The sequence below is a fragment of the Camarhynchus parvulus genome, chromosome 5 (genome assembly GCF_901933205.1).
Source record: "Camarhynchus parvulus chromosome 5, STF_HiC, whole genome shotgun sequence".
Classification (NCBI taxonomy): domain Eukaryota; kingdom Metazoa; phylum Chordata; class Aves; order Passeriformes; family Thraupidae; genus Camarhynchus; species Camarhynchus parvulus.
This window is the reverse complement of record NC_044575.1, coordinates 29,880,607-29,897,984: the sequence shown is the minus strand read 5'-3', so window position 1 is coordinate 29,897,984 and position 17,378 is coordinate 29,880,607. Positions and strand designations below refer to the sequence as shown.

General features: G+C 42.8%; 1 protein-coding gene across 1 annotated transcript; it reads left to right on the top strand.

Annotated features, from left to right (window-relative positions):
- Positions 1-1,056: 1,056 nt before the first annotated feature.
- Positions 1,057-16,968, top strand: THBS1 (thrombospondin 1). The gene is made up of 22 exons (XM_030949424.1): positions 1,057-1,215; positions 1,378-1,472; positions 2,187-2,764; positions 3,244-3,319; positions 3,567-3,763; positions 3,936-4,061; positions 5,599-5,692; positions 6,039-6,212; positions 6,584-6,760; positions 7,066-7,239; positions 7,416-7,543; positions 7,660-7,812; positions 8,297-8,515; positions 9,017-9,124; positions 9,503-9,662; positions 10,054-10,172; positions 11,867-12,101; positions 12,482-12,709; positions 12,912-13,183; positions 13,644-13,741; positions 13,852-13,991; positions 14,619-16,968. The coding sequence occupies exons 2-22, from the start codon at positions 1,403-1,405 to the stop codon at positions 14,624-14,626; spliced, it is 3,534 nt and encodes a 1,177-aa protein (XP_030805284.1). The 5' UTR covers positions 1,057-1,215; positions 1,378-1,402; the 3' UTR covers positions 14,627-16,968.
- Positions 16,969-17,378: the final 410 nt, after the last annotated feature.

The window sequence follows — 17,378 nt, the reverse complement described above, 5'->3', positions numbered from 1 at the left end:
ACACTCCACTTTCCACGGGAGCACATACCAAGCATACAAAGGCCAGGGAACGCAGAGGAATTAACCATTTTTGGAATTTGATTACTTCAAAGCTGTTTCACACACTCAAGTCCCTTTTAGTCATTCAGAATATGACATGACGTAAGGAACCTACCTTTTAACCTTTAGATTTCCTGTTACCTAGAATTCATATTACATGGGAAATTCTTAGCTGAAGTAGTGCTAGTCATTTTGTTCATTAAACAAAGCTGCTATGGGAGAGTCTCAGCTGCACTACAGCGATAACCATTCCATTCCTAAAGCCAAGTCGTTTGAGGGTCATCCCCACACACTTTTCCCCAGCGACAAGGAGTGGAAAGGAGACAGCAGGTCCCTGCTGTTGCAGCCTGCCGTCCTGTCCTCTCTGCCCTCACAGAGCCCGACTCTACCAAGGCTGGGCGGAACAGGCTAACGAGAATTCACGTTATTGCCCTTTTGCGAACCCAATGTCCTGTGTGCTGTGTATTGGAACCAGTGGGCAGGCAGTGAAGGTCTCATTAAGTGAATTGCGTTAATTAAGTGAAGGATGCTTTCACCAGCGCTCAGGACAGCCGGAGGCAGCGGCGTCGGGGCGCACCTCTCCCCAGGTGCCGCCGGCGGAACGCGTCCCCAGCGCCCCCCCTGCGGCCGGGGCCAGAGAGCAGGGCCGGGCCGCCGAGCGGGCGGCGGGAGCGGGTGCCAGGCAGGGTTCACGGCCGGCTGAGGGATCGAGGGCTCCCGGCGGCCTCGCCCGCCTCCCGCTGCCGGCGGGGAAAGCGACGGGAGCCGGGCGGCGCGTGGGGCCGCGGGCAGCGCGGGAGGCCCCGAGGGCCCAGCGCCCCCTCGCGGCGCGGCCGGGCGGCGGCGTCTCCGCGTCCGCCCGCTCCCCCGACCCGCGGGGCGCGCCCGCCCCCGCCCCCGGCCCCTGCGGAAAGTTGTCCCTGGCCCCGGAGCCACCCGGCTCCCGCCTCCCGCTTCCTGCCCCGCCGCCGCCGATTGGCCCGCCGTGCGCCCAGGAATGCGAGCCATCCCTTTATAGCCCGGCGCGGCGGCCGGCGCCCGCAGAGTCCCGGCAGCGCCGCTACAGTTGGCAGCTGGTGCTCACCCTCCCGCGCCGGGACAGTCGGGGCCGCCCGCGGATATTGGTCGCCGGTACCCAGAGGCCGGCGCTGACCGCCCGGATCGCTCTTCCCGCAGGTAAGTGCTGAAGCAGCTCCCGCCGCGCTCGCTGTCCCGTCCCAGGGCGGCCGGGGACACCTGCCCCGTCCCCGCTGCACAGCCTCCCTGCCTGCGGGAGCTCTCTGGCGCCGGCCTCGGGTGCGACGGCAGCGCGGTGACCTTCCTCGTGTGTGTCCCCAGGCTGGTTCAGAGACAGACCTTTGCCATGGGGCCAGCGACTGCTCTCTGCCTCCTTCTCCTCGTGCTCGGCGGCTCAGAGACCAAGCGTACTGCAGGTAAGGCCAGCTCTGTGCTGGTACCGGGGGCAAAAATAAAAAAACTTTGGTGCCTGTGTAAGCAGATGAAGTTGTGCTCGGTGGTAAAGAGCTCCAAAGCTCTCAATGAACAAAAACTTGAACATCAGCTATTTGGGAACAGGAAACTTGTCTCTGTTGTGGAATTTGTGTAGCCTTCAGAAATAGGAATGCAGAGTCTCCAGAACTCGAACATGTAGCTTGTCTACCTCTGCGTTGAGCAGAGGGAAGGAGGAACATGATGTAGGAACTGCCTGAAGAAGGAATGGGGTAGTAGGCTGCTGTCTTGGTGACATAGAGAAGGTGCTGCTGTGCTGCTGTCACTCAGCTAGATTATCCAAACTCACTTTGACATGTCCTAGCATAGGAATATTGCAGACTGGGCTTTGCTGACTATTTTTGTGCTGCTAGAGTGTAATGAGGTGCCAGAGTGGCTGCTACCTTTGTGTGTCAGTCCGCGGGTACCTGGCACTCCTGTGCCGACTGGCTCCTGTACAAGAATGCACATGTAGTGCCGCACAGCAGCTCCTGGTGGGACTGCTGCACCGTCAGAGCTACTGTCTGTGCTCTGATGTGAGGCACTGTGCCTTGCACGGTGTGCACCAAGAGCCAAAATGTTAACTAATCCTGGGAGATTTGCACCTACTCAGCCTCTTGTCCTTTTCTCATGATGCTTGTCCTGATCTCTCCCTGCAGAGTCCCGGAATGATGATAACAGCGTCTTTGATCTCTTTGAACTCATTGGCTTCATGAAGAAGGGAGCTGGGCGCCGGGCCCCTGGGGTGTACCTGGTGAAGGGACCAGAATCCTCCAGCCCTGCTTACCGCATTGAAGATGCCAGTCGCATCCCTGCTGTCCCTGACTCCAAGTTCCAAGACTTATTAGATGCCATTCATGCTGAGAAAGGCTTCATTCTCCTGGCCACTCTCCGGCAAGCCAAGAAGAGCAGAGGCACATTGCTCTCCGTGGAACAGAAAGATGGCTCTGGTCATGTCTTCAGTCTAGTATCAAATGGCAAGGCAGGCTCCCTGGACCTCAGCCTTTCTGCTGATGGCAAGCAGCAGTTAGTGTCAGTAGAGGATGTCTTGCTAGCTACAGGACATTGGAAGAATATCACCCTGTTTGTGCAGGAGGACCGAGCTCAGCTCTATGTGGGGTGTGAGAAAATGGAGAACGCTGAACTGGACATCCCCATCCAGAACATCTTCACTAGGGACCTCGCCAGCAGTGCCAGGCTCCGTATTGCCAAAGGAGGAGTCAATGACAACTTCCAGGTAAGACTTTCACTTATGTTTTTGCCTAGAATTTTCAGTCATCTGTTTTGCAGGTGCATTACCTACTCAATGAGCCTAAACAGCAAAAAAAACCTCTAAATCTGCTAAACTTTACTAATGGAGTTTGAAGGGTAAAGCATTAGATTTGCAGGGATGGAACTTTCTGCAGCAATTAGAAGGCACTGAAGCTTCCAGACAGGTAGTTGCAGCTTCATTGCTTAGCTTCTTATGAGATTCAGAAATCCATGGGTTTTTTCCTTCCTGCCTGGAGAGTCTCCAAGTCCATATGCTCAAGGATAAGACCGTTAGGAAGCAGGGCTGGTTTTCATTAAGGAGAATAGAGCAATATGTTTCACTTTTCCGTCTGTCGTGAAATTGCTCTGTAAGATCTTGCATGACCTTCAGTCTCTCCAAGTGGAAGTGGTACTTCTTTCCCTTGCAGTTGCTGCAAGTAGCTGTAATTCTTCCTCTGTCCACAGGGTCTGCTGCAGAATGTGCGGTTTGTGTTTGGAACAACTCTGGAAACTATCTTGCGGAACAAAGGCTGCTCCAGCTGTAAGTTTACAATCTCCTGAATCCAATGACCTATTAAAAATAAGATTTCTCATTCTGTTAGAAAGACAAGTTGAAACAGAACTCAGAGGTATGCTGACATGCAAATCCACATTGCATAAAATATAAGATTATATTTCTGCAGGCACCCTATTGAATCTGGTGGCAGCTGTTTAGCAGGTGTTAGCCTGGAATGATAAATGCATGTGGTATAAAATGCATTTAATTCACGTCTGGTTTTTTCTCTTAGCCACTAGTGCAATCATTACTTTGGACAACCCCATCAATGGTTCCAGCCCAGCTATCCGCTCTAATTACATTGGCCATAAAACAAAGGACATCCAAGCAGTCTGTGGATTTTCCTGTGATGAACTAACAAATATGTTTGTGGAACTGCAAGGGCTGCGGTCCATGGTTACAACACTTCAAGACAGAGTCCGAAAAGTGGTAAGTGATGGTCAGCTTCATGGTACCTTTCATTAACAAGCACTTAGTGAATTAATGATAACCTGACTTTTGAGAGCCTATGTAAACAGCAAAATATTTACTTTGACTTTTGTGAAAAGGGGTATTTCTGTATTAAATCCTAAATATCTTCTTTTTGCTTCTCACCTCCAAGACTGAAGAAAATGAAATCATTGCCAAAGTAGTCCAGATCACTCCTGGAGCGTGCATTCATAATGGAGTCTTGCACAAAAATAAAGAGGAGTGGACTATTGACAGCTGCACTGAATGTACTTGCCAGGTAAGATTCCTTGTGTTCAAAAATCACCTGAATATAAACTCATAAGCTGGAATTAACAGATATTTCTAAACTGCGTTGTTTGTTAGAAAGAGTGAATCATACACAGAACTGAGCATACTAGAGAAGCCTTAGAATTACTCAGTTTATTTCATTCTACTGGATCTCTGATATAAAGGCAGCTTCCATACTTTGTCTCAACAGCAGTATTCTAGAAAGTTATATAAAACTCTGAAATTATATGTATCACTCTGATACAGCCATTAATGGTTTTAGTTCCGTAATTTGGGGAATGCCTGTATTCTTTACATAAGTCCATCAGTAAACTAAAAGTCATTATCAACACAACAAATGTATGGTACTATCAGCTTTTCTAGATCTACCTTCTGTCCTCACTAAACCTCCTGCTGACTTAGTAGAAAAAGACTTTCTAGTACTCAGTAAAGGCACTTAAACTTGTGATGTTTATCTAGAAAATGCTTCTAGGTGTGTCCTATTAGCTTTTGCAGATTATATGGAACAGCAATCCCTTTTGGATTTCAGTTTAGCTGTTTAAATCCCCGGATCACCTGGAAAGATACTTAAGCTTTGTGTTTCACTTCCGCTGAATGTTGTAAATATACACAAAACATACAGTTTCAGGATTTCTTTAAATTATTTGCCTGTTCCATTTAAGTGTACCTTAGCAAAAGCATTTTGGGATACCAGTCTACCAAAAAGTGGGTTAATAAGCATGCCACTCTTTAGAAACTAAAAGTCAAGTATTTGCATATGTGCAATACAAGGCAACTCAAATTCTGTGTCTGCTTGTTTAGCTCACTATGTCTTTTGTCTTGTAGTCAGCAAATGGTACTGTGACTTTTGCATTTGCCTTGTTCCTACCAACCTGTTTACTCAATGTTAGCTGTAATTGCCTTAATCTAGTAATTTGCTTGGGGAGATTAAAATAGTAATCATGAGAGCATTCTTCTGACCAAGCTGCTACCTTTAAGAGGCAAAACTACAGAGTGCCCTTTAGCTCCTGTTGAGATTGGGGGTGGGTGTTCTTACCCTGCCTGTTTGGCTTACAGATCAAAAACCTCTAATTATAAGTTATAGATTGCACAGCACTTGAGCAGAGTCCACTAAACTCATTTTATCTTTACCATATAATCAGCTTAAATCCATATTAACTGAAAAGAATGTTGGCTTCTCATTCTTTTTTCATTTCTTTGAAATCTGACCTTGTACTTTGGGTATCACATAGTAGTCATTTACTTGAGCCAGCATCTGCTAGCTACTACTGATAAACTTCTGCAGAACCAAAATATTTCTGCTTTTGACTAAAAAATAATGGGTGAGAATGGAAACAAGATGAAGTTTGACTCAAAATACCTGGGACTACCCCTTGGGTTGTATTTTAGCTCTAAATACAAGGGAATCTGCTTTACATATGCTACTGAGTCTTGAAGTTCTGCAGAAAAGGTCCCTATAATTTACCCATACTCCAGGCATTGTTTAAATTCTGCTTGGTAACTGTGAATCTCACAACTCATTATAGAACTCTGCCACTATATGCCGGAAAGTGTCCTGTCCTCTCATGCCTTGTTCCAATGCCACCGTGCCTGATGGGGAGTGCTGCCCTCGGTGCTGGCGTAAGTACTTACTACTTTGAGTCCTGTAGCAGTTGTTCACCTCTAACTAGACCCATGCTGCTCTGCAGTATGCCAGAACTGGATATCCAAGGGGAACCTTGTACTTCTGAAGTAGGTTAATCTGATGTCTTTGAGGCTGATCACTTACGTGATACATGTTCAGATATTTCCTACAATATGCAACATACTGAAATGTTTGAGTTCATGGCCTTTATCTTACACAAAGAAGGAAGATAAATGTGGCTTCTGAGAACAGTGGTGTCCTTTTTTGCGGAGAGAGGGGTGGGAGAAAAGGTATGGAAAAGCATCTACCTGAAGTCTTACTCAGAGCTGTATCTCTCTGCAGCTAGCGACTACGCAGATGATGGATGGTCTCCTTGGTCTGAATGGACCTCGTGTTCTGTGACCTGTGGTAATGGGATTCAGCAGAGAGGCCGTTCCTGTGACAGTCTCAACAACCGCTGTGAAGGCTCCTCTGTACAGACTAGGACTTGCCACCTTCAGGAGTGTGATAAGAGATGTAAGCACTTAATCTACTCATGCTGGTAGTAAAACAGAGGCTGCTTTTATTGGCTGAATGTTAAAAGCAAGGATTACCATGTAGCTCTGCCACTGGCATGGATCCTTGGCTTCTAGCTTTAAGGACTTGTATTAACAAGGTGGAGGGGAGCAGGTAGTTAATGCAGTAAACAGGCATGTTTGGGCACTGCTCCCAGGATGAAATGTGATGCCAGTTTAAGTATGAAATTTCCCTAGTTGCAAAACTTGATCTGTGACAGTCAGGAGGCTATCCATTACACATGGATTCTTTGGTCCTGGTACTGGCTATGTCCTAGGTGTTGTACAGTTGAAGTCTTCAGAAATTATGAGTAACAGAAATCTCTCTTGTAGTTAAACAGGATGGTGGCTGGAGTCACTGGTCGCCATGGTCATCATGCTCTGTCACTTGTGGCACGGGCATCATTACTAGAATTCGTCTTTGCAACTCTCCAGTACCACAGCTGAATGGCAAACCTTGTGAGGGTGAAGCAAGAGAAAACAAAGCCTGCCAGAAAGATCCTTGCCCAAGTAAGTGTGCCCTAGTGGTAACTAGCAATTGGTAGTTTAGTGAACATCCTGAGTAGTTACTAAGTAAGCTTATTCTAGTATTCTTCTCTCTTTAAACTTAGAGGTGGGCAATATAAAACCTCACGGGTTAGTTTCAGATGAAGCTATTTTTATGCCTCTTCCATGGAGTCCATTTATTCTGTCATTTATGTCAGAACAATGTCTGCCCTGCTCTCCCTACAAAAGTAAAGTCCTCAGTCAGGTAGAAACTCGTTGTACCACTGAATTTAAAGCTATACATGTTTTCTATCTTCTTCTCCCTTTAGTTAATGGCAACTGGGGACCATGGTCTCCATGGGATGCTTGCACAGTGACATGTGGAGGAGGACTTCAGAAGCGAAGCCGTCTCTGCAATAATCCCGAGCCTCAGTATGGTGGGAAGACTTGTGTAGGTGAAGCTAGAGGGACTCAGGTCTGCAACAAACAGGACTGTCCAATTGGTGAGTATCCATTTGCCCATAAACATCTGAAAGTCGTTGATTATCTTGAAAATACCAGTGTAAAGTCTGCAAACCTCAAGTTGCTAGAGTTTTAGACCAGGATATCAGCCAAATACAGTACTGTACCAGGATGGTAAAGCATCCTTTGTCATAACATCTCCTTGCTTGTTTCACAGATGGGTGTCTGTCTAATCCCTGCTTTGCAGGGGCTACGTGCACCAGTGCCCCTGATGGTTCCTGGAAGTGTGGTGCCTGTCCTGCTGGCTACCATGGTGATGGTATTCACTGCCAAGACATTGATGAGGTAAGAAGACTGTGGTTTTCTCCTTGAAAGGGAATGAAAGAAAACTGAAAGGGAGGACAGAATCACTGTTTTATAATGCTAACTGTTGTTCTCCTTTATCTCAAACTCAATTTCAGTGCAAAGAGGTTCCTGATGCCTGCTTTGTCTTCAATGGAGTGCACAGGTGTGAGAATACTGAACCTGGGTACAACTGTCTGCCCTGCCCACCACGTTTCACTGGAACACAGCCATTTGGCCGCAGTGTTGAGGATGCCATGAGTAACAAACAGGTATTGTCAATTTGAGACTAGTTCTGGGTTATGAAATCCCACAAAGTTTCTGAAAAACAGAAAACACCTATATGTTCTAGGCAAAAAAGACTTGGATCATTTAATAAAACACCATCTTCTGTGGTTCAGAAGAAGCATTGACCAATTTATTTTGAAGATCAAAATGAGTTTTAAATATCATTATCCTCCTCAGCCACGCAGGGTTCAGAGGTTACACATAATTTTAAGAGTAACTCGGGAGTATTCACTAATGATACAGAAGTATGTGCCTATATATTAGTGCTTGGTTCCATTTGATAATACATAAGGTTTGAACAAGAAAAATAATTAGTACTAAGACTGATACTGGAGTTGGGGACTGGAAGAAAGCCATGTATGAGGCTTTTTTTTTGCCTGATTGATTAGGATGTATTTGAATCTTTGGGGAAAAAGTGAGGGATAAAACAGTGTTTTCAGTGGGTTTAATTTCTGTGTGGTCTTCTAGGTCTGCAAGCCACGTAATCCATGCACAGATGGAACACATGACTGCAACAAGAATGCCAAATGCAATTACCTTGGCCACTTTAGTGACCCCATGTATCGCTGTGAATGTAAACCAGGCTATGCTGGCAACGGCATCATCTGCGGAGAAGATACTGACTTGGATGGATGGCCAAATGAGAACCTGGTTTGTGTTGCCAATGCTACTTACCACTGTAAAAAAGTAAGTTTATCCTCTTTTACCATCTGCCATTCTAACAGCCTAAGGCATTAAACTATTCTCTCTGCAAATAACATTCTAGGGATAGAGGAGGTGTAGGGATACCATTGTCAAGGCATTGCTAGGAGGTTTTTGCTGTTGCTGTATTGCTTTATATATTTTTGTGATATGGGGAAAAATGAAGCCTGATTGTTGTAAATGTTCTAGGAAGATTCTAATTTAGGCCATACCTATATCAGCTTTGTTCTGATAGCAATCTCCAAGGGAAGAGCAGCAAGGTAAGATTCTGAAAAGCAACCCAATCTTTATTTTAAAAATTATTTAACTGTGGCTTTCTAAGACTTATCACTGTAATGACCAGCTCTAAATTGAGAGAATTACAGTAAGGTTACTCCTGCCTGATTGAGGTGTTGCAATTTTGCCTAATTATTAGATTTTACCTGCTCAAATCCATATTGTAATAATACCAGGAGTGAACATCTCTGTGTACTTCTTTCTTTGTAGGATAACTGCCCTAATCTGCCTAACTCAGGGCAGGAAGACTATGATAAGGATGGGATTGGTGATGCCTGTGACAGTGATGATGATGATGATGGCATTCCTGATGACCGGGTAAGAAACAGAAAAGAACAGCCTTTGAGAATGTGGCTTTCCCAGTCCCCAAAGCTGGGGTCTAGCTTCTAACCTTAATCTTAAGAGAGGACCATAGGAAATTGCTGGCACTGACAGCTATCTAGAAACCTTAGATATGCATAACTGTGCAGACAAACTTTCTGCAGCTGTTTGAGCTTTGGAAGTGAATTTTCATTTTTCAATCAGCCATTCATACACTCATGCCAGCAACAGGGTGTTTTGAGATAGTAGCATCTGAATTTTAACTGTTTCCCCACCTTTCATTTCTTCTTTCATATAGCAGTACAAGCATAAGCAGAATCTGGTTAAAGCTTTAATTTGATTCATTTTAAAACTTGACTTTTCTCATTTTTGCAGGACAACTGTCCATTCATCTACAACCCACAGCAGTATGACTATGACAGGGATGATGTTGGTGACCGCTGTGACAACTGTCCCTACAATCACAACCCTGATCAAACTGACACTGACAACAATGGAGAAGGAGATGCATGTGCAATAGATATTGATGGAGATGGTAGGTGGCCTCTGATCACTCCTGTAGATGGTTTTCTAATCAGCTGTAAATCAAATGAACACAATGTAATCCTGATTTCCTACCAAATTTCATCCCTGAACCCACAAAAGTTCCCTTGTGGTGGTTTCAGGACATGAAGGCTACTGAAGGAACAGTTAGGGCTAATGGAAATTTACTTTGGAATATATACATTTTGGCACAGTTCAATTCTAGCTACACTCCCACAAGGCAATAGGAGCAGAAGTCTGTGACAGAGCTAGTGATGAGTCACATTTCTAAGCTTTCAAATGCTGCTCAAAGTGCTTTAAAAATGAGTCAAGAAGTGTGTGGTGGCTTTATACAGTCCTTTGCAGCATTTAGATTTCTCATTTTCATTCATGAACTTTTACAGGGGTGCTTAATGAAAGGGACAACTGCCAGTATGTCTACAATGTAGACCAGAGGGATACAGACTTGGATGGTGTTGGAGATCAGTGTGATAACTGTCCACTGGAACACAACCCTGACCAGGTAAGGGATTTGAATTATATATAAGTAGAGGACTAGTGTGCTAGAAAATACAGCATGTTGTGTGTTGTAGAAAATAATTGAACGGGTTACACCTGAAATTTGACTTGTCACAAATCATTCTTATTACTTTCCAATTTGGTGCCTTTATCAAATAACATGCCCTCAGAATCTGAACAGCTGCTAGGTATTTTCTGAAAAGTAGCTGTAGTGAAGATCTGTGAGACTGCTGCATGTGCTTGCCGCCTAAACATTTCTTAGGTTTGTCGGTTCTGGTGATCCTCACAGCAAGAATATGAAATACTTTGGGAACATTGTGTAAAATGTGTGTAGTGGAACTACTCTCTTCATAGCCTGTAGTGCTGTGTTCACTTAGACACAAAGCTGTTCTTTAAACTTTGTCCCTAAACTTGAAGCCAACTGCATTTCAGAAGATAACTTTTATAGCAGTAAGTAGAAGGCAGCACAAGTTGCTTTTCTCTAAGGAAAAGGCACATTCTGACACTTCTAAAATTCACCTTCATAAAAATCCAGGGGGATCCAGACTCTCAGACAACTTACTGATTCAAAAACTGAAGGCAGAAGTAGATTAAGCCTGTGGCATCCTGTCAGTTAAAAGACTAAGTTTAATAGCTTCAGGGACACAACTGGAATGTTTGAAGGGTTAGAAAAGCAGTTGCAAATCAGTGGAATGTAGTGTAGTGTGGCCATGTAGCCTAAAAGCAGTGTTACTTGAAGGATTTAAACAGATAATATAAAATGTCTTAGTCATTGTCACTTGTTTTATTACTTCTCCACTTGAAGGAGGGAATTGCCTGAAGATCCTTTGAGGCAGCTGCTTTCAGGAAGATCCTTTCTCTTGTGACCTTGAAATTTTAAGACTCTAATGGCTTTCCAAAGACTATCCTAATCAAGTTCTAGAAGTGGAGATACTAGATTTCAAGTGCCAGAATTACTAACTAATCCAACAGTGTATGGCATGCATTGTGTCTACACTAGGGTCACCCACCTGTGCTCACAAGACTACTAGGCTAAATGTGAGGCAACCTCAGGGATAATGGGATTGTTTTTCTTAGTTCGGGAGCTGATTATGCCAATGACTGGCTAAAATATGTGATCAGCAAGCACACTAGTTAGTTAATGCAGTCTGTCACCACCATGGGAACAATTGTCTTGACTGATGAATCAGGGGGCATGAAGAGCATTTATGATAGAGAAAATTGAGCTGTGGTGTAGAGGATGTAACACTGAGCAGTGGTAGACTGTTTTAATGTTACAGTCTCTACTGACTAAGTACAGAGTAGTCCAACCCTGAATTGGCCTTTGAAACCACATTGCTGCCAGGGAAGGTAGGAAATAAAGCACTCTGCATTCAGTAGGGTAGACTAGTGACAGAAGAGGCATGTGGCAAAGATAGACTAGTGACAGAAGAGGCATGTGGCAAAGATAGCTGATGATCACACTGCTTTCTGATGCTGTGAATTCAAATTGAAACCAGAACTAGACTAAAGTAGCATAAGTAGCACAGGCAGTTTTAAGTGTGTATTAATCCATCCACTATATCCATCTTAGCTCTTGATAAAGCAAACAGAAATCCTGATTTATTCTATGTATTAAGACTCCTATTTCAGAGACTCTTATCTCAGCCTTCTTTAAGTGGCCTTTTAAAATGTTTTGGTTTTTTTCTCCTCTGATAGGAAGATACCGATTCTGACCTCATAGGTGATCAATGTGACAACAACCAGGACATAGATGAAGATGGTCATCAAAATAACCTTGATAACTGCCCCTATGTGCCCAATGCCAATCAAGCTGACCATGACAAGGATGGAAAAGGTGATGCCTGTGACCATGATGATGACAATGATGGTATCCCTGATGACAAAGACAACTGCAGATTGGTTGCCAACCCAGATCAAGCTGATTCTGATGGTAAGAGCCAGTATCATAATGACATTTTAAGAGTTTCTTCCAACAGTTTGATGCTATTCTTTTCACATTATTTAATGTTGCACAAAACTAAGTAATAAAAAACCAGAATGTCTGTACCAGAAAACAAAAGAGAGTGTTGTTATAGTGCTTCTCAGGAGTAAAGATCAATGTAAAAATTACTACATATCCAACTTACTCCTAAGTCACTATCAGGCTGGAGTGAAAGGGCATTTATACAGTAGCTGCTGTGGCTTCTGTCATGTGTCTGCCAAGTACCTGGGCAGTCAGAGATCTGCAATTCAGACTTCAACTCCCAAGCTATACGACTCAGAAACAAACAGTGGTGGTAATAAAATAGTAAAATTACTTTTATCCTACAGGTGATGGACGTGGAGATGCTTGCAAAGATGACTTTGACCAAGACAGTGTGCCAGACATTGATGATATCTGCCCTGAAAATGTGGAAATTAGTGAGACTGATTTCCGAAAATTTCAGATGATTCCCCTGGATCCCAAAGGAACATCCCAGAATGATCCAAACTGGGTTGTTCGTCACCAGGGTAAAGAACTGGTTCAGACAGTCAACTGTGACCCTGGCCTTGCAGTCGGTAAGGGGAAAAATTTAACAGGCACTGTTGTTTCGGGTGGTTTGATTGTGTGTGTTTGTTTGTTTGTGAGGGTGAGGGGTGGTTTTGTTGTTTTTATTAGTTAGGGTGGGGGAGAGGAAGAGGACCTAAGTAACTATTAAGGAATTGTTTAAGAATTGTAAAAAAGTAGCACCTAAAACTTTATTCTTTGATGTCCCCATAGGTTTTGATGAATTCAATGCTGTGGACTTCAGTGGTACCTTCTTTATCAATACAGAAAGGGATGATGATTATGCTGGCTTTGTATTTGGCTACCAATCTAGCAGTCGTTTCTATGTTGTCATGTGGAAGCAGATCACCCAGTCTTACTGGGACTCCACACCAACCAAAGCTCAAGGCTATTCAGGTCTCTCCATCAAAGTTGTGAATTCCACCACTGGTCCAGGAGAACACCTTCGTAATGCTCTGTGGCACACAGGAAACACTCCTGGCCAGGTAAGAGTGGCACTTACTACATGCTGAAATACTCTTAGCGTGATAACATGAGTACTCCAGTGTAATAACATACTCTTCCGCATAAGGCAGGCTGTTCTTCCAGAGAATTAGACACTTAGAGGGGACCTGCACATGCTGATCATGTAGGCTTTTTGGCAAATACCAATAACTTCATAATTTTTCCTAATCAAGTAAAATATTATATACAATTAACAGGATTGCTTGCTACAGACAGACTTCCCAGCAGCAGTGAATCAACTGTTTGTGGAATTATGTCATAGCTTGCCATTTACATATTTTAAAAGTAAATTTAAATGCAGTTGATTTCTGTTATTTCTATCTTTAGGCTATTACAGAGTGTAATGACCTATTTGCAGCCTTTAATAATAAGACACCTTCATGTCAAAATAACTGCTGTGTTATCTCTGGCCTTTGGTTAATAAAAATCATTCTTTCACAGGTGAGAACTTTGTGGCATGATCCTCGTCACATAGGCTGGAAAGACTTCACTGCATACAGGTGGCGACTTAGCCATAGACCAAAGACCGGCTACATCAGGTGAGCATCATCCTTTTATCTGAAGTAAATATCACAGGAAAAGTGGATGTCTGTGAAAATAAACCTCACAGGACCTTGTCAAAGATGGCTGAGCTGTTGTCTCTTTGTAGGGTTGTAATGTATGAAGGGAAGAAAATCATGGCAGACTCAGGACCAATCTACGATAAAACCTATGCTGGTGGTCGGCTAGGATTATTTGTCTTCTCTCAAGAAATGGTGTTCTTCTCAGACCTTAAATACGAATGCAGAGGTAAGGATGACACTGCATTTAAGAGATCCTATATAAACGAATTGGTTCAAGAACATAAGAGCCAAGAGGGAAAGTTGAACTGTGATCTTTCGTGGTTCAGGTTCAAATGAGTTCCACAGGCAGGAACAGGGCACCTTAATAAACTCTTCACAGTTAAAATTTTAAATATATAAAATCTAAGTATATTTCTATTGTGTTATTTCAAAGTATCAGAAATTCATGTTGAGTTCCAGTAATGAAATACATTTTGACTCTTTCTTTGAAGTGCTGATTAGAATGAATAAGCGCATCTGACAAAATCTAAGGTAGAAATGCAATATATTGACTTTAGCAAGTAAAAAGTGATTTGCTTAAAAGTAAGCAAAGTAGAAGGTTGTCCATATATTGCAGTACTGAAGTTTAGTGGAAGTAAGTGCATACAACTAGTTCCAGCTGTCTTAGTCTTCTGAAATCGTCACTTCATTATGTAATGGTTACCTAGATTAGATTATGAAGTCTAACTCAAGGAAGTACCTAATTGAAAGTACTTTCAGTTTTCTCTACAAATGTCTCTGGGCATTAATGACTAGGATATAATCATGCATAATATACAGACATATTTAAATATATATTTTCCTTTTTTCACAGATTCGTAATCACAAGATTGTTGGATTCAGAGACTATTTAAAAATGCTGGTAATTGCACCTTTTGAAACGTTTAGCCTTACAAATCCTGGGACCATTATATTATTCCTTCCTTTCTTCTTTCTGCATAAATGTGGACTCGAAACACATGACCTGCCTCAAGAGAATGCTTTTGAGAGAATGAAAGTGAGAACATACTTGGTATCTGACCTCTGCTGAAGTGGAAGGAAACAAACGTGTCTTGCAAATGAGAATTGTCGTCACTGAACAAGCACACTTCTTTCAGTAGGAAAGACATTTGTTTGCTGTTTATCACAGTGCAGTGTCACTGCCTCTCTAACTGGAGGTCCCATGGAGTAGCATTTTGTAAAAGAACATCTTTGGATGTGCTGTGGACTACTTAAACTGAAGACCTTTCATTGTGTGGGGAAGAGGGAGTTTGGGTGGGAGGGGGAACTCTAGGTCTTTCTTCATGGGGTAGAGAATTTTTTTAAGGAAGGCTGTGCTACTTTGGTTTACATCCATTTAACTTGGAGAAATTGTTTTCTGTGTCATACCTTTCAGATAAAAACATAGCCTTACTCTGTTTTTGGTGAGCTAGATCAGCTGCTGTACTACACAGGACAAAACAAGATATCCTAAAACTGATTTTTGTCATGGCAGGAGGGAAAGAGGATAAAAACTGGTACACTGGATCACACCAGCTTTGGGAGAACTGGGATTTATGATTAGATTCTGTTTTTGCCTGATCTAGATGCTGGCCTTGCTTACCTTCAAATGTGTTCTTTCAGATATGGTGCCAGAAAGCACCACCATCTCAGCTAGCACTGTGCTGTCCTTCAGGAAACCAGCACATGCTTCACTTTTTATGGTTAAAGAGGCACAAAAATAATATAATGAAAACATTCCTTTTCTACATGCCATAGATGTTTTAAACCCCTTGCTTCTTTAGAGGGGAGGAAAAGGGGCCTGTAGATAAAATTGTAAAATATTTATTTTTGCCTATTCTTGATGTTATAATGACTGAGGGATTATTGATAAAAACAACAAGAAATGCGTCAAGACTATCCACCTAATCATTGTTACAAGTCTTCATGACTGTAAGATTGTAAATACAGATTATTTATTGTCTCTGTTCTATACTGAAACTAGAGAGGGTTTAGTTGAGAAAAAAAAGTCTTGTCTGGAGCAGATAGTGGTGATGTATTTGTTACAAAGAGCAATTTTCCCATAAAGGCTTTGAGGCGCAAGGAAAAGTGAGGGTGTGGGCAATGGGATGTTTGTTTTTCTCAGTCTGAGCTCAATGTTGGCTTTTCCTTTCTTTGTGCAAGGCAGTTGGTAGCCTGGCAGGCAGCTGTTCTGCAGTGCTAAAATTCAAGTCCTTTTAGGTGGTAGCAGTTTCTGTCCCATCCATAGCACTAGAGGTGAAGGAATGCCATTCACCCTTTTAGTATTCTCTAGTGCTGGAAAATGTCTGTGATGCTTTACCTCTGCTCAGTGGGCCAAACCCAGAGCCAAGAGAGCTGCCCTGCAGAGATTGCAGCAGGAGACACAAGGACAGCCCTCAGTAACCCTGTAACAGCCTCTTTGGGCCCCTGCATGCTCAGTTTGGAACTAGTGACATGCAGCTACAAAAGAAGGAATTCATCAGAGACTAGACAATTCAAGAGCTCCTTGCAAAAGAGGGAGAGGCCTTGATGGACATTAAAAGACTGTTTTCCCCAACAGGAGGGGCAGCATCCTTATACCTATAATACTTCCTTGTCTTTTGAAAAAACAAAAAGAAATGAACATGGTGAAAGTTTTACGTACAAATATTACCTCATGTTGTGTGATTGAGAAGAACCTTTGGAGCAAGCAGAGTTCAAATGTCTAACAAACTTTAAAGCTACTGTAGTACTAAAAAGTTAATGCTGTACATAGTAAAAATTTCTTTGCAGAAAATGTATTCCCAGAAAGGAAATGACATTGGAAAAAAAAAGTCAAATACAATTTCTAATGTTGTATTATATTTTTTTCTGTCATCTTGTATACCATTGCTTGTATTTTTATAAATTATTTTTCTCATTGCCCTTGTAATAGTTAATCACATAATTGTGTAGATAGGCTATTTAAATAATTTATCATGAAATGCTACCTGTAGAGTTAGTATTTCTATTTTTATAAAAAGTTTGCACACTGAAGATTTTTTTGCTTCCCTCCTCCCAATGTTTTTGCTAGCATAATTTTCTAAGAACATGCTTTTTTTGTAAACATTTTTAACCATTTTTCCATTCTAAAATTGTGTAAGTTGTACAATAAAGCTTCTTACATACAAAGAACAATAAACCACCAAGGACATTTATATTTATACCTTTGTGCTCTGGTTTTATTAATGTTTTGTAATACATTTCTGGATCACTGATGTGTTATTTGTGTCAAATTTGGCTTCCATGCAAGAGTTTCTCTGCACTCTACATTACAGCTATTCTGAGGGAGTGCACCTGAGCTGTTCCCCTGTGTGTAACCTCTGGCCCACCTGCAGGCAGTGCTGCAGTCACAGCAAGGGCAGCTGGCACCTTGGATTCTGAAGGCTTCACTCTAAGGCTTCCAAGCCATGCTGCCATAGAGGCAGCCAGGAGGCAGAACAGTCTTTGAGTGACTGCAGTCATGCCCAGCTAGGCCTTTTCCCATGAAAAGAGGCGGCATATTGGCTACTTGCAGGGGCTGGTGCAGCAGACTCTCACAACTGAAACTGCTAGTGTGATCAAAGAGCTGATGCCT

Bases quoted from the DNA above. Each gene is read 5' to 3' on its own strand.
- THBS1 (XM_030949424.1), top strand. From the start codon at position 1,403: ATGGGGCCAGCGACTGCTCTCTGCCTCCTTCTCCTCGTGCTCGGCGGC. The intron at 5,693-6,038 runs GTAAGTACTTAC...ATCTCTCTGCAG, and splicing joins GTGCTGCCCTCGGTGCTGGC to CTAGCGACTACGCAGATGAT. The intron at 6,213-6,583 runs GTAAGCACTTAA...TCTCTCTTGTAG, and splicing joins TCAGGAGTGTGATAAGAGAT to TTAAACAGGATGGTGGCTGG.